The sequence below is a fragment of the Cicer arietinum genome, chromosome 7, assembly GCF_000331145.2.
Source record: "Cicer arietinum cultivar CDC Frontier isolate Library 1 chromosome 7, Cicar.CDCFrontier_v2.0, whole genome shotgun sequence".
Taxonomy (NCBI): domain Eukaryota; kingdom Viridiplantae; phylum Streptophyta; class Magnoliopsida; order Fabales; family Fabaceae; genus Cicer; species Cicer arietinum.
Genome location: NC_021166.2, coordinates 6,789,812 through 6,812,309, shown reverse-complemented (window position 1 = coordinate 6,812,309; position 22,498 = coordinate 6,789,812). Strand labels below are relative to the sequence as shown.

General features: G+C 29.9%; 5 protein-coding genes and 1 non-coding gene across 7 annotated transcripts; 4 read left to right on the top strand and 2 right to left on the bottom strand.

Moving 5' to 3' along the window:
- The first annotated feature begins 6,181 nt into the window (after positions 1 to 6,181).
- On the top strand, positions 6,182 to 8,997 carry LOC101513315 (beta-glucuronosyltransferase GlcAT14B-like). The gene is made up of 4 exons (XM_004508450.4): positions 6,182 to 6,885; positions 7,584 to 7,659; positions 7,783 to 7,898; positions 8,143 to 8,997. Exons 1-4 carry the CDS (start codon positions 6,330 to 6,332, stop codon positions 8,655 to 8,657), a joined length of 1,263 nt encoding a protein of 420 aa, XP_004508507.1. The 5' UTR covers positions 6,182 to 6,329; the 3' UTR covers positions 8,658 to 8,997.
- Positions 8,998 to 9,989: 992 nt separating this feature from the next.
- Positions 9,990 to 12,623, top strand: LOC101512447 (uncharacterized). The gene is made up of 2 exons (XM_004508447.4): positions 9,990 to 10,750; positions 11,820 to 12,623. Exons 1-2 carry the CDS (start codon positions 10,145 to 10,147, stop codon positions 12,180 to 12,182), a joined length of 969 nt encoding a protein of 322 aa, XP_004508504.1. The 5' UTR covers positions 9,990 to 10,144; the 3' UTR covers positions 12,183 to 12,623.
- Positions 12,539 to 15,801, bottom strand: LOC101512769 (uncharacterized). Of its 2 annotated transcripts, none has more exons than XM_004508448.4 (9): positions 15,653 to 15,800; positions 15,347 to 15,474; positions 14,839 to 14,917; positions 14,478 to 14,560; positions 14,257 to 14,295; positions 13,706 to 13,776; positions 13,508 to 13,622; positions 13,265 to 13,367; positions 12,539 to 12,945 (listed from the first exon to the last, which is right to left on the bottom strand). In XM_004508448.4, the coding sequence occupies exons 1-8, from the start codon at positions 15,696 to 15,698 to the stop codon at positions 13,293 to 13,295; spliced, it is 636 nt and encodes a 211-aa protein (XP_004508505.1). In that variant the 5' UTR covers positions 15,699 to 15,800; the 3' UTR covers positions 12,539 to 12,945; positions 13,265 to 13,292. The 2 variants fall into 2 exon arrangements, with proteins under 2 accessions (XP_004508505.1, XP_004508506.1); XM_004508449.4 differs by having other exon boundaries at positions 12,612 to 12,827; positions 15,653 to 15,801.
- Positions 15,802 to 15,851: 50 nt separating this feature from the next.
- Positions 15,852 to 18,061, top strand: LOC101512121 (protein BUNDLE SHEATH DEFECTIVE 2, chloroplastic). Its single transcript, XM_004508446.4, has 5 exons — positions 15,852 to 16,011; positions 16,106 to 16,203; positions 16,805 to 16,871; positions 17,592 to 17,688; positions 17,773 to 18,061. The coding sequence occupies exons 1-5, from the start codon at positions 15,954 to 15,956 to the stop codon at positions 17,849 to 17,851; spliced, it is 399 nt and encodes a 132-aa protein (XP_004508503.1). The 5' UTR covers positions 15,852 to 15,953; the 3' UTR covers positions 17,852 to 18,061.
- Positions 18,062 to 18,626: 565 nt separating this feature from the next.
- On the top strand, positions 18,627 to 18,708 carry TRNAS-GCU (transfer RNA serine (anticodon GCU)). Its single transcript has one exon. It is a non-coding gene; the product is annotated as a tRNA-Ser (tRNA).
- Positions 18,709 to 19,532: 824 nt separating this feature from the next.
- LOC101511809 (peroxidase 25) lies at positions 19,533 to 21,662 on the bottom strand. Its single transcript, XM_004508445.4, has 4 exons — positions 21,348 to 21,662; positions 21,073 to 21,252; positions 20,687 to 20,849; positions 19,533 to 20,154 (listed from the first exon to the last, which is right to left on the bottom strand). Exons 1-4 carry the CDS (start codon positions 21,546 to 21,548, stop codon positions 19,733 to 19,735), a joined length of 966 nt encoding a protein of 321 aa, XP_004508502.1. The 5' UTR covers positions 21,549 to 21,662; the 3' UTR covers positions 19,533 to 19,732.
- Between the last annotated feature and the right edge of the window lie 836 nt (positions 21,663 to 22,498).

The window sequence follows — 22,498 nt, the reverse complement described above, 5'->3', positions numbered from 1 at the left end:
CACTAATGTCTAATTGAAACTCCAAATCAAAATTTCAAACTCCAAATCAAAGCTTCAAACTCAACACTAACAAAATAACCTTTAAATTTCATGCTAACTGAACAAATAAGCAAAAAGTAGAATTACACACAAATATGGGGCACGGCCATATAAGTTAAATTCTAACACAGAAGCGAGAGCGACGATCTGAAAATTAACAGAATTGAAATCAAAACGAACTAACTAACAGAGGAGCGACTCGAACTAACAGAATTCCAAATCAAAATTAACTAATAAAAATCAGTACTAATAAAATAGAAATCCCAATCTTTTGAACAAAGCAGCAACACGATCTGGAGACAGATGAAGTTGCGGCGAACAGAGAGGCGAGAGCGAACGGCCACGGAGGCAGTCAAGCAGAGGCGGCCGCAGGCCCGCAGCGAATAGAGGAGCGATTGATACCTGATCTGGCAGAGAAGGAGAGAAGTGATCTGAGGCGGCAGCGCGATTGTTGTGATTTCTGGAGAAGGGAGAGAGAAAGGTTGTAACTTTGCAAAAGGGAGAGAGAGATGAAGGCTTGGAAGAGAGAGGAAGGCTTGGGGTGGCCGCGGCCTCCCCCTGTCCCTACTAAGCTCCGCCACTGTTAAGGTTGTTGATAAATATTATATTCTTTTTAAAATTATAATGTTTTTCCTAAATTGTTGATAAATTATCATTGATTTATTGTAAAAAAAATGGATCTTCGAATATAATATTTTTATATTTAGATTTCTAACTAGTATTTTAACACGACAATGGATTCTTACTACGTAGGTGCATGAGAAGATTCTTCCCTACAAAGTCCCTGCAGTTTAATCTCAACTCCCTATTAAAAAGGAAAAAATATAAAGGATGGCGGAGTTTTAATGGTGGATATTTTTACTACTCCCCTGGAGTGGAATACACACTTAGGATCTTTTCCTCTTACAACACTAGTTAGCCTTTCTAAAAAAGACTATGCAACGATTAGAGATATATTTTGATTAAAATATATTATTATAGTTGAAAATTTGAAATGAATGTTATGAAAATAGACAATAAAATTTATATTTGGGTCATATGATAAATACTCACTACTTTTGTTATTATTTATAAGTTTTTTGAGGAAAAAAATAAATAGTTTCCTAAATATTAACTTTATTTCAAATTGCTAGGATATAATTATAGGTGTATTTTTATTATTATTATTATTATTATTATTATTATTATTATTATTATTATTATTATTATTATTATCTATTATACACTTATGATCAACATAAATTGTTGATTGATTAATTACTTTGCGATAATGGTTATAATCATGTAATGTAATGATATTAGTATAAAATCCATTTACTGTGTGATTGCAGTTTCTTTTTCTCTCATACATTTATATATATTTTTTCAAATATATTATTAACTAATATTAAATATCTAATAAAAAATCATAATTGAACATAGTCATATACAAAAATATACACGTCAAATATATTATTTATTTTATTAATATATCTGAAAAGGGTGAAAGAAGCTTTAAAAAAAAAACACAGCTTGTAAATTATAATCATCGTGTGAAAATAAGCTTACAAAATATACACGTTAAATATGGTTAAAAATTATATATTTATAAGATGTTTTGAAGAGCATAATAAGATTACATTATAATAGAATATTTATAAGCTAATTTGTTTAAACACTTACTCAATATTAAGAGTTGCCGATGATAATTTACATCTTATAATTATTCAAGATTTAGAGGTTTTATGATTTTTTTTTTAAATAAAGACGTCAACAAAATAATTTGTAGAAATAGCACAAAAGAAATTATAAATCACTCTACCACTAACAAAAAAAAAACCTTTTATGAAAATAATTTATAAAATAAAAAATAAAAAGCAATAAGATGATATAGTATAAAATTTCATCCCAAAATCCATAAATATATGTGATTTAAGATTTTTTTTTTTTACTTTATTTTGTTTCTGAATTATGTTTATATCCTCAAATTATTATTTTTTAAATATTTTTTTTTAAAAAAGTGTGATTTTCAAGTACTAACCAATTCAGAGCTCTTAACACATGTAAAATAGATTTTGATATTTGACTTTTGCATATGAAAATTGACTATTCGAAAAAAGTAACTTTAAATTATACTTCAATTCCTCAAAGATATTAATATCAAGTATTAACAATTGTTCGCAAAAGATATCATAAAATATTCATAAATAAACTATAAATAAGTTTCGAATACATTTAAATGTGGAATGTTTGACTCTAAAGTTGTTATCATGCAAGTAAAATTGTAAAAAAAAACAAAAAAATCTTAAATCTTTATATCTCAATTTCAAAGCTCTCTAATTGGAAGTCTTTTAGTGAAAAATATTTTTAGGCCGTAATCCACAAAATTATTATTTTTCTTGAGTCTAAATGAGGGATTATGGTTCTGTTTTTTTTTTTTGGAACAAATAAACAAAAGTGAAGAAAATAAAAAAAAATTATGTCAATTTTTTATTTTATTTTACAATTTTTTAAAAAAATATTATTTAAAAATTACGTTATCCAAAAAATTTAATCCATTAACTCCACTTAACCAATAAAAATTTGTGGATTTTTAATTTTAGATACTTCTTTTGGTGAGATTTTTTCATCGTATACTTTTTTGACTCCTTAAGTGAAGTGGGACCAATTAATAATTGACTTACAAAATTTACACCTATGCATGCAACTGATGCAAGTGAGGTAGGATGTTTATTGTCAATTTGATTAACAATTGTAAGTTTCAACAAATTAAGGAGGAGACGTCATTCGTGTTCCGTTACAATAATTAATGTCCCATTACAGAGGGGTATTGCATTCTCTTGCTTCTTTCATGTTCGATTGGTTAATGGATTTTTGTTTTTTGGTATGCTGTTTGATGGACCTTTTTACTTCCACATACCCACCACAATTTATTTCATTAAATCGTTTGTGTATGTTTACCTTGTCAAACCCTGCAAAATGTTAGATTCACGTTATTTTTAGGCTTTTAGCCTAGGTTTCAATTTATATTTTTTTAAAGCAAATTTATTGAATCGAGTATAAAAATATCTCAAATCCATAACAAATAGTTAAATCTGTACATTTTGAAAGCACTTAGTGGATTAAGTCACTTAGGGGGTTAAACCACTAATATGAGAAATTAAAGTTTTTGTTTCTACCTTCTATAAATAACAACTTTTTAATACGAAGTCAAAGAATTTTCTTTGATTAAGATGACATTCTTTTACAATCAAACACACAAGTGGTTGACAACGAAATTAGATGATATATTTTTTTTTAGTTAAATAAGTTTTTGATTTATATAAATATATTATATTTTGTTTTTAGTTTTTTTTTAATATTTTTAAAAAAATGGTCTATTAAATGATTTATATCAACATTTAATAGTTTTAAGTAAATTCATTTGCATCTTTCAAATTATTTAATAATTTTTTGAATATATGTTTAGAATATTATAAGAATTTCTCTTATAAAAATTTATAATTTTTAATAAAAGATTAATTAAATATAAATTTTTAGGCGGTAAAAATCTAAAAATTCATTTTTAATTTATCATTTGTTAAAAAATATAAATATAAATTTTGTGAGAGATATTCTTATAATGTTATTAACATGCTTGTAAAAATTATTTAAAAATTCAGACAATACACATAAATTAATTTAAAAATATGAATCAAAATTATTGAGAAAAAATATTTAGAAGACAATTGTTTGAAAAAAATTTAAAAAAAACTAAAATAAAATATAATATATTTATATAGATCAAAAACTTATTTATTTTTTACTTTTTTATTTTTCATTTTCTTTTGTTTTCCGAATGTGTTAAACCGGTAAAAAAACTAGCAATAATATAATCTCTCAAAGTTGCCATGTCAAATTCCAATAGAGCAATGTCCAATTTCAAACACCTAGTTAGAGGTATTCACAGGGCAAAAACTAAAGTCAATTGAGCTACATTAATAATTTTGTTCAGTTTTTAAAAATCGCATTCAAATTAAGTTCAATGCAGTTCTGAATCGGTTTGAAACTGATTTATAAATATAAATCAATTTAATATTTTGAATAAGTTTTTAATTAAGATCAGTTTCAAACTAGTTTTTCTAGAAAATAACTTTGAAATTTTTTGACAACAAAATATCAATTTATTTTTTTTTTTTAAATAAATTTAATTCTCTTGTAATTTTTTTTCACGAAAAGTAGATATAAAAATTATATCAATAAAAAAATAAATAAAAATTATTTCGATTACTTTTTGGAAAAATTTAAAAATAAATTGATTTTCAAATTTTTTCTCAAAAATTTTCCAAGAATAAAATGATATAATTTTTTTTGAAAAAAAAGTTTGATATTTTTTTGAGAAAAACAAATTTCAAAATAATTTATAAGAAAAAATATTTTAATTAATTGAAATTAATTTTTTTTTTTAAATTATTGATTTGATTTTTGAATTAAGTTTAATTAACTAGTTTGTTTTAAATATGTAGTATAGTTCATAAATGATTTAGTTAATTTAATTTTTTTTTAATACAATGCAATTTAATTAACCATATATTTTACACACGTCTATTTACAGTGATATATATGAACAATAACAAATAAATGAGTTCAATCTAAAAAATATAACCTCTTTTTTTTACCCTAGAGCTAGAAGTATTAAAAGTACAAAGAATGGCAATGATACATTCTTGGTTATTTCTAAATAATTATTATATTATTTCGATCACGTTGAACTTTTATATATGGGTTTGTCAAAAAAAAAAAAAACGTAAAATCATTTTTGTTGTTTTATAATTATATATTTTCTTGATGTTACATTATTATTATTTTTTTTATGTCAAAGTAAACAGAAAAATAAGATATTTTAAATTTTTTTCTCCATGGCTTTATATCATAACCAAGAACGAAACATATATGTGTTTTTAATAAAATAAATATTAATAAGTATATAAATTTAAATTTTTCTAATAATATATTTAGTTATTTTAAAAAATGACTTGTTAAAAATTAATAAAAATAGAAAAGTAAATAAATTATGACTTCATTTATAAATCTATTTTTATTGTTGTCACTTTTAGTTGCCGAATAATTTATAGTGAGTTTTGTTAGTAAATTAAATTATTAAGATAAGACTCGTAAACAAATTAAATGAATAGTTTATTGTGAGCACGGGTGATAATATGTTAGATTTTTTTTTCTTCAGAAATCTATAATTTGATATACTTAAAATTTGGTCTAAAATGATATGTTTAATAAAATAGTTAAATAGGTGGGATAGAAAAACTTATTAGACATGAAACAATATATATATATATATATATATTATTTATCAGTAACTTAATATTTATTTTTAGAGAATAAAATATCTTTTGCTTATTATTAATTACGGAATTTGTTTGTTTTGTTTGTAATTTTTTAAAGGATTTGTTGCAGTTTGGGCATTATGTTTATTTGTTATTTTTAGAACCTTGTAGCAAATTTACTAATTATAATTTTATTAGATTTAGTTATAACTTTACTAGTTTTACTTATGTTTATTAATTTTCTTTATATATAAAGATTATTTCAGTTTAGTTAAAAAAATATAAGATATATTAATTGAATATTTTAATATAAAATAAACTTTTAAATCATCCTATACTTTAAAAAAATGTCAGATAAGACTGAAAATAATATATATGATATAGCGGATGTCAATTTAAAACTAAAAATATAATCGTAGATTAGGCCAGGACATTTCAAAATCTAACGATTATTTTGCTTCCATCTCTAATTAAAAAATAATTATTATTAGCTTTTATTAGTTTAATTTATATTTTATATGATTAAATAAATAAAGATGTTGAATTTTTGTACTAATAAATTAAGTTTGGTATATTATTTTTTTAAGTATTTGTTGGCTCCCACGTAGAATATATGCCAGCTGACAAACAATTCAATAATCTTCTCATTTTCCACTTTATTTCCTCCTCCTTTCTTTTCCTAAACAAACATACCATTAATATTATTTTTTTTAAATTATTTTCATTTTACAACTAACAATCTAACATACCATTAATCTTTACTCATAGACATATATTAACTATATTGTCATTTTTTCTTTTTAAGTATATTAATTAAATACTTGAATGGTATTTTCCACCCTCCCTTTTTCTTTCAACTTCTGTCTCTTCTTTGAGACAGAAAACCCACTGACTAACCAAGACAATTACTCTCTCTCTCTCTCTCTCTCTCCTGGTGCGTTCTTCTTTCAACCCCAAAACCTCCCTCGACACCATCATTTCAACTCACCAATGGAAACCAACAAACAAAACAAAAAGAAAAAATGGTTCTTACCACTCATCTTCTCTCTTATACTCTCCACCTTCCTCATCCTCCTTTCCATTTTCATCTCCTCCGATTCCTCATCCTTACTCTACCTTTCCCGTTCAAGAGCCACAAACGATACACCTCATTTCGTTGAATCAAAGCTAAGAATCTCTTCAACATCACCCACAAACTCAGTTCCAAGGATCGCTTACTTGATCTCAGGTTCAACCGGTGATGGAGAGAGTTTGAAGAGAACCCTTAAGGCCCTTTACCATCCAAGGAACCAATACGCTGTTCACTTGGATTTAGAAGCTTCTCCTAAAGAAAGATTGGACCTTGCTAACTTTGTTAGGAATGAGCCTCTTTTTGCTCAATTGGGTAATGTTAGAATGATTGTTAAGGCTAATTTGGTAACTTATAGAGGACCTACTATGGTCACTAATACCCTTCATGCTGCTGCACTTTTGTTCAAAGAAGCTGGTCATTGGGATTGGTTTATTAATCTTAGTGCTTCTGATTATCCCTTGCTCACCCAAGATGGTTGGTACCCTATTCCTATTCCTTTGTTTCTTCTAATTTACTTTTTTAACTCTTTAAGTTTGTTTGTTGGTGAGTGATTCGATGCATTTTTGTTTGTTTCTGCGTTTTGGATGTGATTTTTTTGTATTAGTGATTTAAGTGCTGTTTTGTTTTGGAATGCATTTTTTTTTTAAGAATTGACATTCTTAGATGAGGTTGTTACCAGCTGTATTTTGTTGCTAATTTTGCTTCCATCTAAATACAGAGACTTTGTGAAAATTTAGACGAGTCTGATCTGGTCCCAATCTGTGTTTAAATTGGTTTATTCTGCCAAATTGCTCATCAGTGATTTTTTGTTTTGTTTCTGTTTGGCAGTTAGGCCTTCCCCTTCCCTCTCTCTCCACTTGTCCTCGGGTTCATAGGGGGGAGGAATACCAGGTTTCAGATAAAAATGTCTGTAACTCACTAGTTTATACACATGTATATTGGATGCATACTAATAATATTGTTCAATCTTGTATGAAAATTTTGATGGTTTGCTTCCAAAATTGATTTTGACTAAAGATGAATGAGTACGTGCGGCTTTCAAGGAAAGTCCTCAGGACGACAAATTATCAGCTTTTACATAAAATCTAATGTTATCGAAACATACTAGATGTCTTGTTTTCATAATCATCTACTAACTCTTTCAATTTACCACATCTCTTTTTGTACAACAGATCTACTACATACACTGTCATCTATTCCAAGACACCTTAACTTCATTGAGCACACCAGTGATATTGGCTGGAAGGAGTATGTTGCTAATCCTTTCATCACTTCAGTTTAACGTGATCTTGATTTTCTTCACCGAACAAATGTAGCATGAAATTTTGTGAAAATGTTGAATTTATCTTTACTGTTTTCATTTTTCAATAGAGATCAGAGAGCCAAGCCTATTATAATTGATCCAGCGCTTTATAGCGTCAATAAATCTGATGTATTTTGGGTGACAGAGAGAAGAAGTGTTCCTACTGCATATAAGCTGTTTACAGGTGAGAAACCTGGTTTCTGATGCCTCTCATTACCAACTTAATTGATTTGTTATCTCAATTTTGTAGAATGTTTTGGTAGTATGAGACATCTAACCCTTCGGCTGTAAAAAAAAAAAAAGAAAATTGAAAGACTTAGAATATGTGATATACAGCACCTAATAATCAACCAAACATTTTTATTAGCTGTTTATAACCGGAAGATCTATGCTGTAATGATTTATGATTGCTATTTGATTTTGATCAGGTTCTGCGTGGATGATGCTTTCTCGCCAATTTGTGGAATATATATTGTGGGGATGGGATAACTTGCCTAGAGTAGTGTTGATGTATTATGCCAACTTTCTATCTTCCCCTGAAGGATATTTCCACACAGTCATCTGCAATGCTGAGGAATTCCGTAACACGACTGTGAACCATGACCTCCACTTCATATCATGGGACAACCCTCCCAAACAACACCCACACTTCCTGACAGCTGATCACTACCAGAGTATGGTGGAAAGCAATGCTCCTTTTGGTCGGAAATTTGGCAGGAACGAGCCTCTCTTAGATAAAATTGATACTGAGCTGTTGGGACGAAATGCCGATGGTTATGTGCCTGGTACGTGGTTCAGTCAAGCAAATCCAAACACCACCAAACCTTATTCTTTTATAAGAAACATCACTGAACTTAGACCCGGTCCTGGTGCAGTAAGGCTTAAACGCCTTATCAACGGTTTATTATCAGCAGAAGATTTTCAGAAAAATCAATGTTCTTGATATCATTGCTGTTTTTTCCATCACTTAAGAGCATTAGCAACACGCAAATATTTGATATTGCTAGTCCACTTGACACACTGAGGTTGCTTTGAGACCAGTCGGGGAAGATGAGAAAACAGAACAGAAGACACAAAGAACAACTTCTTCAGAAACACAGCTTTGTGGTTGACTTATATTTTTACACGACCAATAATTTTTTGTCCATGTGTATTGATTGGTTCACACGATTCATTATATTTTACTGGATGATTACAATGACAAGCCACCAATGTAATTGTTGTACTATGTAGCAAATAAATTAGTACGAGGGATTTCAGTTATAATAACACATGCTTCTGCCTATCTGATTGCAAATTACTAGAAGTAGTATGGATTGATAATAATAAGCTCAAATTATTTAATTATGTTAATATAAAATTGCATTAATTTAAATAATATAATCATATGTTTGGAATGAGGTTTGCAGCCAATTTCTCGCATTCCTATGCATTTTGGCCGTGACTTGCGAAGTTATTTTTGGGAAGTTATTTCTCGAACGAAGGTGAGTTTAAAACGTGATTTAGCATTTTTCCAAACTCATATGATTGAATTGCTTAGTTAGGAATATATGCGGCAACATATTAGATGAGAATCTAGCTTTTCCTAATTGCCTTCCTCACCTCTTTATTCTGTATTGTACAGTAAATATTTAATTACATTTTTATTCCCTTAACTCAGTTTTAAAGTTAAAGTTGTTCCCTTAATTTTAAAAACTCTCACTTGGTCCTTTAACTTTACTCTATCGACCAACCTAAAAAAAATAAAAACGTTACTCTATCAACCTATATTGGTCTTTCTCCCGTCAATATTGAGCAGTAAACAACAATTCAAGGACTAAATGTCTCAATATAGAGATTATAACGTGAAAAGTTAATTAAATATACGACTCATTTAAATTTATCTTGTATCAATTTCATTATAATATAAAATAATTTTTTTATAAAATTTAAATTTTTATGGATTAATTTAATAATAATTAATCCATGCACAATTTCTTATAAATTTATTTTTGCAATGACAAAATTTTATTAATAAATTTGTGTTCAATAAAATAATATTGATGTAGAATTAATGTTGATAAATCACGCGTATTGTAATGTCATATCAAATAATAAAGATAAAAATTTATTGATAAATTAATTTAATAAAAATTTATTGATAAACTAATTTAAAATAATAAAAAAAATTATTGATGAACTAATTTAGTGATTTATATTTGTAAATTTACAAAATTTAGGAATTAAGATATTTACAATTTTTCCTATTCGAACCAAGTTCACTCTAGATCTTAGTGACATTACATACTCACATGGTCTTCGTGTTCCCAGAAGCTGTGGTTGCCAGTTGCCACTACCACTGCCACTTCACAGATCTAAATCTCCATTTGACCTAAATTCAATTTCTCCACAACCTGAAAAAGCTTCAATCATCTCCACATTCCATTTTCCATGGCAAATGCCTGGAAAAAAGATAAACCCTCTCGACTACTCTCTCCAAAGTTACTTTTTTTACTCTTCTCTTCCGCTCTCCTCTTACTCTTCCTATTCTTCGCATTCCTCGCCCCTCATCCCTCAAATCCTAACCCTAATTTCCTCACTCTCAATACCCTCTTCTCAAATTCAATTTCCCCTTTCGATTGCATCAAATCACCTCAAGCCCACCCCGTCGTCGCAAGCATCGTCGAAGGCGTTCATTACCCGTTTCTCTTTTCGCTTTCCGATTTCGGAAACCTACCTGATAAGCCACACAAGAACATCGTGAGATTGCTCAAAGGGAAACCTTTTCGAAAACCTGATATCTCGGTGACTATTCAGGAGGTTCTTGAGAAGGCTAAGAGTGAGGGAACGAATGGGTTTGTTGTAGATGTTGGTGCTAATGTTGGTATGGCGAGTTTTGCTGCTGCTGCTATGGGGTTCCGTGTTCTGGCGTTTGAGCCTGTTTTTGAGAATTTGCAGAAGATTTGTGAAGGGATTTACTTTAATAGAGTTGGGGATTTGGTTACTCTGTTTGAGGCTGCAGCATCAGATCGTCTTGGTAACATTACGGTTCATAAGGTTAGATTTCTCGTTTTTTCATTTTATTGTTTTTTTGCTGAATTAATTTTATTGTTTTATAACTGTGGTTTTTGCTGTGATTGAAATGAATTTTAGTTCCTATAGTTTGTGGTGATTTTGTGAATTGAAATGTAGTGAGGGATTGTGGAAGAAGCTTGGGTTAGTGTGTAGTTGGATTCTTCTATATCTATATTGATCAAATATGCACTAAATAAATGTAGTAGTTACATGCATTAATTAATCTCGGCCATTGATTTAAGATTGCCAGCTTACATTATACTAGTACCTTTACTAAATTATTACTAAATAATGTTCACGGTTGATTTGAGATCAGATAACCCAAATTAATAAATTCAGCACACAGTTACTGGTTGTAATCCAAATCCCTAATTTAATGAGCTCAGAAGAAAATATTCATCTAAAGTGGGGAGAGGAAAGTAGTGTAAAATGCTCTGATGAGGCAACAAAAAAAAAAGAATAGAACTGTTTTGATTTTTAGAACATACAAGTCTGGTTAATGATGAATGAATTTCTGAAAATAAGAACCTATTTCCTTGATTTTCTAGTGTGATAATTTATCCACTTACACTTAACTCTCTAAAAGTTGAAGGTGAATCAGCCTCACCATCCGGTTTGACATTCCATATCTTAATACTACTAGGCAAGATTGACCGTAGAGTGTCATTTGACTGTCTAGTTTAAGAAAAGTCTTCTGCTAATAACACTTGGCACTTGATGTAATTTTCTGCATCTATTTTCTGTTATTTTTTCCCACATGTTCTCAGAGTTCCTTCTAGTTCAAGTATAGCAAGCAATTAGATATGTTACAAGTATGTTGGATGCAAGCATCTTAAGAATATTAGTTTGAAAATTGAGAAAGATGTAACAAAATTGTTGTATTTTTTGTTTTGATTATAGTTGTTGTCTAGTCTGATTCCATAAGAGTTTATATTTCTTGAAATAAAATGGTTATAGGGTGGAAATCAAACCATTTATCATGCAATGCTGCTACTTCTTGTCATTCATGTGCTGATGTAGTTTTTTTTTTTTGGGGGTCTTAATTTACCAGTTGGTTGGTAGGCTGGACAATAGTGCGGTTTCTGCCACAGGAGCAAAGATGGCATTTAAGTCCAATGAAGAAATAGCTTTTCAAGTACGTACTGTTCCACTTGATGAAGTGATTCCAACATCAGAGCGTGTGCTTCTGCTCAAAATAGACGTTCAGGGATGGGAATATCACGTTCTCAAAGGAGCTTCCAAGCTACTCTCAAGGAAGGGAAGCCGAGCTCCTTATCTTATATATGAGGAAGATGAGCGTTTGTTGCAGGCCAGTAATAGCAGCGCTAAAGAAATTCGAGATTTCCTCCGCAGTGTGGGTTATCATGATTGCACCCAACATGGCACAGATGCACACTGCACCAAGAAGGATTGATCGTAATCATGGTTCAGTTTTGCAGCCCCTAGATGGGAAATCAACTCATTCCTAGTTTCCGTCAACACTTTCCAATTGATTAACATCATGTGTCAGCAAATTGCTTAGCAGTGAACAATTTGATGAATTGATTACAGATGATGATGGAAACCGGTTGAGACAGGGCAATTGCACTGCTAACAGCTAGCTGATTAACAACATCAACATGCATAAGTATCTAATGGACATTCATTACCATCAATATGATTCTTGTGTAGATGTCCTCGGGTTTTACTTAGGTTTTGTATACAAGCATTAAATTGTAGTCATTCATTAAATGCACGCCTTATAACATTGAAACTCGTGTATCTGACATATGGATATAAAAGCTTCTCATGTTTGTTTTGTGATAAACCAATATGAAGTAAAAATACAAGAGATTATATGATCTATGAAAGTAAATAATTTATATAAATTGGTGCTTTGAAATTGTATGTGCTCCAGAATAAAGTAAATAACTGGCTAGCTCAAAAAAATAGGATGTACTATTCTTATGTGCTAGTAAGACTAAATAAATAATAAATGAAGTGTTTAGTAAGCTTCAACTTGTTTGCCACCATTACCATAAAAATAAAACTTGTTTGCCACTTGAAACATCTGAGATCACTGCATGGAAGGGAAACAATAAGTCTTGGTCATCTTCCATTAGCCACAAAGAACAACCCAAACTTCAGAAACCACTTTGCAAGACTCCTAGGATTTCTATGGTTTCATAGCTGCAATTCTGTAAAATCGTGAGCATTTAAGAAACTTTAGAACCATTGTATTCGAGGTATACTACTAAACTTGTCCAGTTATTCTACAAAACTTTCCCAGGACCCTCTTGTACAGAACTAATAACCTAAGCAAGAATCTCATAAGACAAATAGAAATTTACAGCCCTAAAGAGGTTGATCTCAAACTATGTACAATTAGAAGATAGTTGTGTCAATTACCAAAACAATTACTGCCTAGAGATATTGTTACGACAAACAACAACCTGTATCCCGGTACTGAATTTGATATTACAAAGGAACAATATGATTCAGGCAGGCGGTTGATACCTGAGGTTCTAGCCACACAACAAAGTCTTTAGGATTCTGTCGGGCCACTAGTTTTTGAAGTGCCAGCTCTTTCCACCATAACATCATAAAGCTGCTTTCCATTCTGCTTGGAAAAAACAAATCAGAAAGAGACAATGAAGAAAATGTTTAAAACTTAATGCCTGCAACTCTAGCAAGAATATATTTAATTTCTAAACTATTTCCTATTTGTATATTTGCTTTACTTGCTTCTAAATTGCTTACAAAGATTATCGGGAAGAAATGAATTTGTCCTTCGGGTTTTGTTTGTGTTTCCTTGAAGTAAACCAAGATAGGGAAGTTTGGCCACCAGAACTCCCAATTAACAAAGGTTGAGTACCTAGAGAATACAAACATGTTTTTTAGTCCTACTCCTACTGTTGTGAAAGTCTAGTGAGTGTTGAAATAACATAGGATACTTACTTCCAGCGATTTTTTCCACCCACAAAAGCGTTCTCACCTGATTCCTGGAGCTGATCGCCTATCTTTACCTCCTAAACGATATTTTGTATGCAACTCTAACATGAATAACTAAAGATAACAGAATACAAAACACATACATAAAGACATAAATGCAGATGAAGTTTTAAATTAGGATGGTAACTGCGATTGGATGATGGTTTGATTTCAATATAAGTCATTTGTAAAGTAACTCTTGGTCAAGCTTCAAAACTCTAGAACATAGTATGCTCAGTAATGATTTTTAGTCTTTTGAAACCAATATTCAAATTAGTGCAATTTAATAATGAACTCATGCAATACTTGCTGGCTGAGAAATCTTATTGAAACATAAATGTGTGAAATTGAAACAATTTTTCTTAGATATCATGGACTTGATTGTTCTATTCAGTTCTATTACGACTAGAAAGGTTTTTAGGAATGTAAATATGTAATCAATGGAGACCAAGTGCTTGGAAAGAAAATAGAAGTATGAATAAATCAAAAGTTCTTGGAGAGGTAAAAAGGGAACAAACCAAAGCTTCATTATCAAAGACGAATCTCACTCTAGTGGTCTGCAGAAATAAAATAAAAAACAAATAAGTAGAAAAAAGACCAGCCTCTGAAAATGGAATGCAAAATGTAATACAGATTGTAGCAAACAATGAAAAATTAGCAGTCAAAATATTGCTCTAGTCTCTTTAAAAAATGTACTAGGATAATCAAGCTAGTTTGCACCTTTCTTAATCAAAATTACCTGGAACAACAAAAGCAGTCCAAGGAGACCAACAGGTACTGCAGGCACTAGATTATCTGTGTAAACCAACCCACCAGCTATACCTGATAGTACAACTTTAAATCATCAATAACTTTGATCATTTATGAATCTGCTTATACAAGGAAATGCAAAAAGACCGAGTACACTTTCTTCTACTAATGATCACCCTCAAGATTTTGATTCACCTAGAATCAAAGGACACAACAAAACTAATGCAGCAAATAGTTAGCAGGATAACTTGTTTTTTAAGATGAATCAAACTAAGTCCTATATAAGGCTGTAATGGCCCAATTATATGATAGTAACTATAAAATTATGTGAAGAGAGAATGAGTAACCACCAAGTAGCACAATTGGAATCCTATAATCTGGTTCAGGAATTACAGTCTCTCTGACTTTACTCTTCACCTTCCTTCCAAACTGTCAACAACGAAATTCACATTTAGAACTCAAAATAACTACATGAAAGATACTTATACAATACTCCATTGGAATAAAATATAAGTAAAATTAACATTTATTTTTTGGAATAAAATATAAACAAATATACAAAACAAAATTCTCCTATTTAATGATAGTATCCCAAAAATACCCCTAACTTAGTTTAATTTAACTTTTTTTTTTTAAAATTTCAAATGACCAAATTTATTAATTATAGATGATAATTTAGACAATAGACTTAATTTTTATTAGGATTGTTTAAATTAAATGTGATCAACTAATTTTCTTAATATACATATTTTAATCAATTTTTACTTATAATTCATCTCTGAGGGAGCACAAAGCTAAACACAATTTGTAAGCAATGATAAAAAAAATAACATGGAGGCAGTTGAGGTTGCAAGTTACCAGTGAGTTAACAACAAAACGGTTTCTATAGCTTCCTGCAATTTGTCTCCCAGACAAATTTGGATTGAACGCAACTTGTCCACACAATGAAGTCCTGAAAGCACTCAAGTTTCCAACATTTTCTCTCCCTGAAACAATCACATTAGAACCTCACAACTAATATCAAACTAGAGGATATGATATTGATAGCTTTGTGAAAATTTCAACTTTTATGAAAAGGGAGAATTAATTATTGACTTAAATTGACACAGAACGCCTATGAATGTTAGAAAAAAAACAAACGAAATTACATCCAAATTTGCTTACTTTGTGAGGGAAGAAAACGGTGTACGGACAACAAAGTGGTAGCCATTTGTTTCTGTTTCGCACAAAATCCATGTCCTTGTTTTGTGTGTATTGGAACAATAAGAATGATATTACGGTTATACCCTACTATTTCGTGACATATTTGGAACGTGTCCAAGGGTATTAAAGTAACAAAAGTGTGAAGATTAATTAACCACGGATTCATTCATTTGAGGGTCTTATCTTTTCCACAACATTGAAAATTGAGAAGAGCTCACTCCTTTATTTCAGTTAAGGCCAAACTTCGCTATCCCTTTTGATAATGGCGCACTCTTTGTGTTTTGCTCCTATTTGTTCCTTGAAATCTTCAAACAAACCTGGTATTGTTATCTCTCTGTGTGTTTGTGTTTTCTTATCTTTGTTGGGTTTTACAAAGCTTATGTATTGAATGAGAATTTTTATCACTTTGAATAGGAGCAATTATTGGTAATTCGGTTACTCGAAAGGCTTTTTCGATTAAGGAAGCGTGTCTGGATTCTAAAGCTCGAAACTTTCGGTCTTTGGAAGTTAAGGTGAGATTTATTTTAGCATCCCATTTACAAATAATATACTTTATGTTAGTTAAGTGGTTTATGTTCTGTGATATGTATGTAGTTCATAAGCTGAAAATCATGGTATTGGTAGCATAGCATGACGTTGATTAATGTTTTGTTTGGCAATGTTTACAAGTGAGCACTGAAGATAAGTTGAGTTCTATGATAGGATAAGTTGTTTATATCTATTGTCTAATGGTGAGTGGAGTTAGATAGAATAAAATGAAATGGTTCTTATTGCCTGATTAGAGGATTCTGACACGGTTTTAAACACTTACTTGGTTTAATCTCATGCCTCGATCACTCCATTTCATTCTTTCATATTTGAAACAATCCGATATATCGATCCGAACATTCCATTTTATTCTATCCTCTCAATCAATCCCAACATAGCCTTGGGTAGATCATTAGCCAATTTAATTAGTCTTCAGAAATAGAATGTGGGATATGTAACATCAACATGTCTTAAATATAATTAGTTTCTACTATTGTGGTTAACAATGGAAGGGGAGTCTTGATGTGTTTAACAATGCATAGCTGCATATATCTTGAATTAATCTCTGGTTTTGGTTTAATACAGGCTACAGAAGATAGTAGTAAAGGCACAAAAGCAAGGAGCATTGTTTGTTCTAGTTGTGATGGAAATGGTAAGTGAAAAATGTAACTTGAACTTCTTTTTTATTGTTTTGAAATGGCCAAAGTTAGTAATTAGGCGTTAAGTTAGTTTTTTTGTTTGTTCTTTCACCTATATTTGAACCCTGGTCCTCCAATTCTTAATCCTTGGCTCAAACCAGTTGAGTTACTCACCTAAAGATGGGTTTAAACTTTAACGGTCTGTTTGCGAGTTGGATTTTGGAGACCTAAGTCAATATTATAATATATATTTGATATCTTAATTTTTTTTGAAAGAATAACATGATAAATGAGCATATAATATCATGTTGTCCTTTTTATTTATTTTAAATATCAAATAAAATATAGACTTAACCCTCCAAAGCCCTCCCCTCCAAAAATCAACTCGCAAACACACCCTAAATTGATGAGCGTGTGATATCATATAGCAATCTGCTTTCTGTTTGAGTTATGCAAATATTTTACCAAATACTTGTGTCACCTTAAATAATTTAGTTGTAGAGTAATGCTGATTCCAGTAAGAACATAGTGTCTTTGTTAGTCGCTCAACGTTTAGTTTCGTTCTCTGCGAGAAAAGCTAATAGTCTGGTGATTTTTTTTTGCATATTATCAGTTAGTTATTGTTGATGGTGATTCTCTAGTCTCTATCATGCATTTACATTTAGAAATATTGTCGTGTTGATAGCATTCAATTCATTGGGCTGATTGATATGTTTTTGGTGAACTTCCTCAAGGTGCAATATCATGTACTCAATGCCAAGGTACCGGAGTAAATTCGGTTGATCACTTCAATGGACAATTTAAAGCTGGTGGATTATGCTGGTTATGCAGGTAACTAACTCTATTGAATACCATAATACTCTTCTGTTATTCTGTGTGAGCATGTGTGACTTGTGCTATGTATGTTTGTTTCAGGGGTAAAAAGGATATTTTGTGTGGAAGCTGTAATGGGGCTGGCTTTCTTGGTGGATTCATGAGCACATTTGATGATTAGAAGAAGATTGTCTAGATTGAATCTTGAAGATTCCTTTTAGCTGTGAACAGAGAGAAAAAGGAAGTGGAAATCCACTTGTTCCTCCTATGTTGTTAGTCTTTTTTGTAATGTTTATTCATGTATGTTTTTCTGCTATTGTTGGCAATAACATTTTGTATGAATTTATAATTTTTATGCGGTGAAAAAAAATTCGATTTTGACTTGATTGTATGAATTTGATTTTGGTTGAAAGTGTATTGAATGTAAAATATTTATATTTGGATACAATTACAAAATAAAATGTAATTTGTGTCTACATAGTTGAGATCAGAATTACTTTTATGTGTGCATATATAGTTGAATGAATTTGATAATTGATTATGTTACCGCAGAAGCTATAATAAAAAAACACTGGTGTAACCGAACACAATAATAAATTAGTCAACCAACCGTGATTTTGGGAGATACTAATTAACGTCTTGTAATCAAATTAGAGTTCGTTTCATTGGAGTAAGAAAAAGCAGTTCAACTAACACTCAGGGAGAAAAAAAAAGTAGCACAATCTAATGGCTCATCAAAATAAAGCATTAACATGAGGAAAATGTTAAAATATTCCCTGTTTTTGGATAATTAAAATAAAATGATGTTTAGGTGCAGGTAGTGTGTATAAAATATCAGAGCGATATGGTTCTCTTTGATCCCCCCATTCCCATGGTTCAAAAAATACACGATAAACGTTGTCATACACATCGTATTATATTAAGTTATAATGGTATTTACGAGACTTATCAAACAAGTCGCTTTGGCCGAGTGGTTAAGGCGTGTGCCTGCTAAGTACATGGGGTTTCCCCGCGAGAGTTCGAATCTCTCAGGCGACGATATATATTTTTATTAATTTTTCCCGATAGTAAATTTTTATATGTTTCTTATTTTTCTTTTTACATCCACTAACTTTTTTTTTGAAAGAAGTTTACAACCACTGACAGGTAAATGCATGAAGCGGTATTTAAATATTACAAAACTAAACTAAGATTTTTTTAATTTAATTTAAAGTTTCAAAGTTATACTTTGTTTATTTTCTAGTAAATTGTTTCATACTTATAAAAAAAATTAGGAACATTATAGAAAAAAAATTGTACCGACATTCATTAGACGCAAATGAATGTAAAATTTAAACTTTTAAAAAAACTAATTAAATAGAAAAAGAAAATATATCGTCAAATAATAGGATGTTTGGTACTATAATGATATAATTTTAAATTATCAATGTGTTTATTTTTTTTGTTTCAAGTTCGTTTTTTTATCTTTATCATGCTTTTACAGTTGAACTAAATTACATTCTTACTCGATTTTTATTACAAATTTCTCATTAAAAGTCTAATTTGATCATTAAAAAAGGTAAATTGTTTATTCAATTCATCAATATATTATTTAAATAACACTATAATATATTTCATTAGTTTTAATTTTATATTGTAACTTTGTTATTGTGAAAGAGAGTCGAACTACGAGATTAAATGATTAAATATTATTTATAGTATATCGTTTATTAATGATTTATACAAATTTGTACCATAAATGGACAAACAATGAATGTTATACAACTGTGTAAACATTTTTAAATATAAAAGAATAATTTTGATCCACAAAATTTAAGAAACTATTTGAAACTATAAATTATCTTAAAGACCTCCGTTTTGACTTGAGTACTATAAATATAATATATTTATTTATTTCACATTTGCATTACAATTTGTCTATTGCAGCTAAACTTAGAAATCAAACACAAACACAGTTAAATGCTGACAAAAGTTATTGAATGTGATTTTACCTATAATATATATTTTTTATTTCACATTTGCATTACTACGTAGAAACACACTTGATTGGTGATACAAACGATCAATTAAATTTAGAGCACACTTTTCTAATCTCTCCATCAAGACCAGTCTTCACCTCTACACTACTCAATTTAATCATAGCCTTAGGAAATTCAAAATCAAATCTAAAACCCAATAACCCTCTAAAATTTCCACCATAATTTTGCACCACCCTTCTTGTAGCAGAATCATCCCATAACCTTTGGTCTGACTCTAGAATCCCATTACCATCACGTACATTTTTGAAGAAACTAACATCAAATTTGGCTGGACTATCTTTGTCCAAAGCAACCTTTCTCAAACCATCTCCATTTTTTGGACATATTACTTGAAGTTGAGCTAAGAAAGCTTGGTTTATAGTTGGATCAGCATTGCCAGTGGTGGTAAAATTGTATAGACGATAACTAAAGAATCTGCAATCTGTTTGACCTATGGTATGTGCACCTTCACATAAAAAGTAAAGAATTTAAGTTATTATAGAAACAAAAAAAAAGTGATTTTCACATTTTATAATTTAGATATTTTAAAAAAATGCTGAAGCTATTTTATGTTTATTTAATATAATGATTTTTTTATTTATAAATAATCTGTTATAATAAAATATTTTTATGAGATGTTAGTCAAAACAATTTTTTATTTAAACAATTTTCAAATTATTTTTATAATTTAATTTTTTTCAAAGATTGTAACAATCACATAAAAAAATAAAAGTAAAATATAATTTAATTCTAATTAACATCATTAAATTTGGTGACTAAACTTAATAAAAAGAAAATTACAATTTTATTTTTATAGGCGTTACTGATTCAATTTTGTTTTTACATTATATGTTACGAAATAAATGTCTCGTAAATACAATTTAGTTAGTAGTTGTAAAAAATTGATATGTAAAGGTTGAAATTCAAATCTTGAATTCTTTTGAGTCGGACTATTTGAAAGAAATATACCCAAAAAATTGTTGTGAAAGAAAGCATACCAACTAAGGTAACAAGGTCATGATCATCTAGACCTTTGGCAGCAAATTTTTGTCTTTGGATAGAAACTGGGTCGAGTGGAGAAGGCAAGTTAGAGGCTTGCGATAATAAAGAAATTCTTCCATCTCTTCTTCCTGTGGGTGCTGCCCAACTTGGGCCATCACTCTGTCATATTCACAAATCACAAGTGTTAATTTTAGATTTAGTTACAGTAGGTCTTTCAATTATTTGAAATTTTTTAAATAGGTGTCAGAACTAAAAAAGATTGTAATTTCATCTCTAAATTTGTCAAAAATATTTAATTAAATCCATAAACTAAGAGACAACATGTTGTGTGTGTGTTGTGTTGTAGAGTGAGTTTGAGTAAGTGAAGAGATTAATTGAATACCAAATCGACAGCATCACGAGCTGCCAATGCTAGGATGTCAGCACATGAAACAACTCCAGGACATATGGCTTCTATCTGTGATTTTGCATCATCTATCACTTCAAAACCTCTTAGACCAATGTTTGCCAATGCATTCCTCTCTGCACTAGACCCTGCAATCAATATTGAACCATCGCATCCCTGTGGGATATATATTGTCAAAGGACTTCTAAATTTGTATATCAAAATATATAAATGAGACAATCATAATGGACATTACACATCTTAAAACTTACTTGGACAAAGCAATCATGGAAATGAAGCCTGAGCAGCCCAGGAGCAATGGTTGGATCTTTCTTGAAGTAAGATACAACTGTGGACCGTACGATGGCCTCAGCTGTTGGACATGAAGTTGAATAAAACCCACTCTTCAGTTGGGCTTTAACTGCCAAACTCATCACCAAAATCACTAGGGAGCCCAATTTCAAAATCTTCATTTTGTACTAACTAATAACAGAATGCACACAGAAACACAACTTCACACTTGGTTTATTTTTATTTTTATTTATTTATTTATGGTTTTCTCACTCCCTTGCTTGTAGAGCATTTGTATCACTAATTGTCACTTATATATATAGTGGTTTGTCTATAAGGCAAAAGTAGAGATCATGATATATGATTTTGCTTTTCTTAATTATTTTATTCGAATAGTGGATTATAAGGTATTGGCCAATTCGCCAAATACATTTTGATAATTGAAGTGGAGATAAATTAAGGCAAATGATTTCTATAAATCAAAATTTTAATGTCTTTCATTTTTTTTTAAAGTGTTTGAATCTCTTACAACAACTACACGGTACATCAGCCTATAATCTAGAGAGAGATTTAAATATCAGATCCAAATATAAATCGTAAAAGGTAAAAAAAACATAAATATAACGAGTAAAAAAAAAAAACACAAATGTAATTAATTGAATACAAAAAAGTAACACATACTTTAACTAAAAATATAGATATTATTAAATTTTATTATAGGTTTGAATTCGGATCTCATAATTGTATCAATTAATTATAGTAAAATTTACTATATTTTATAAGATAAAGAAAAAAAAAACATAAATGTAAATTAAAAATGCTTTTCAACTTTATATTTTTGTTCAGTTCATATTAGAGATTCGAACATGGGGAGGTTTTTCCATCACTCTCTAGTCTCTTCTTGTCTGTGATGCGTCTGTTTTATTCCTCAACGCGTTTTTGCTTTCTCTATTTCTTATATTTGCCCTTAATGCTCATCTTTTTGCTTTTAAGTTTTTGACTTATTTCGGTTTCGTTCACACTAGTTGGTTTGGTTCATGTATTTTAATGAAAATTCTTAGTTATCGATCGTAAAAAAATCGTAAATGGAGCAACAAATTAAATTAAAGTTGATTAGCTATGAAGCACTAGG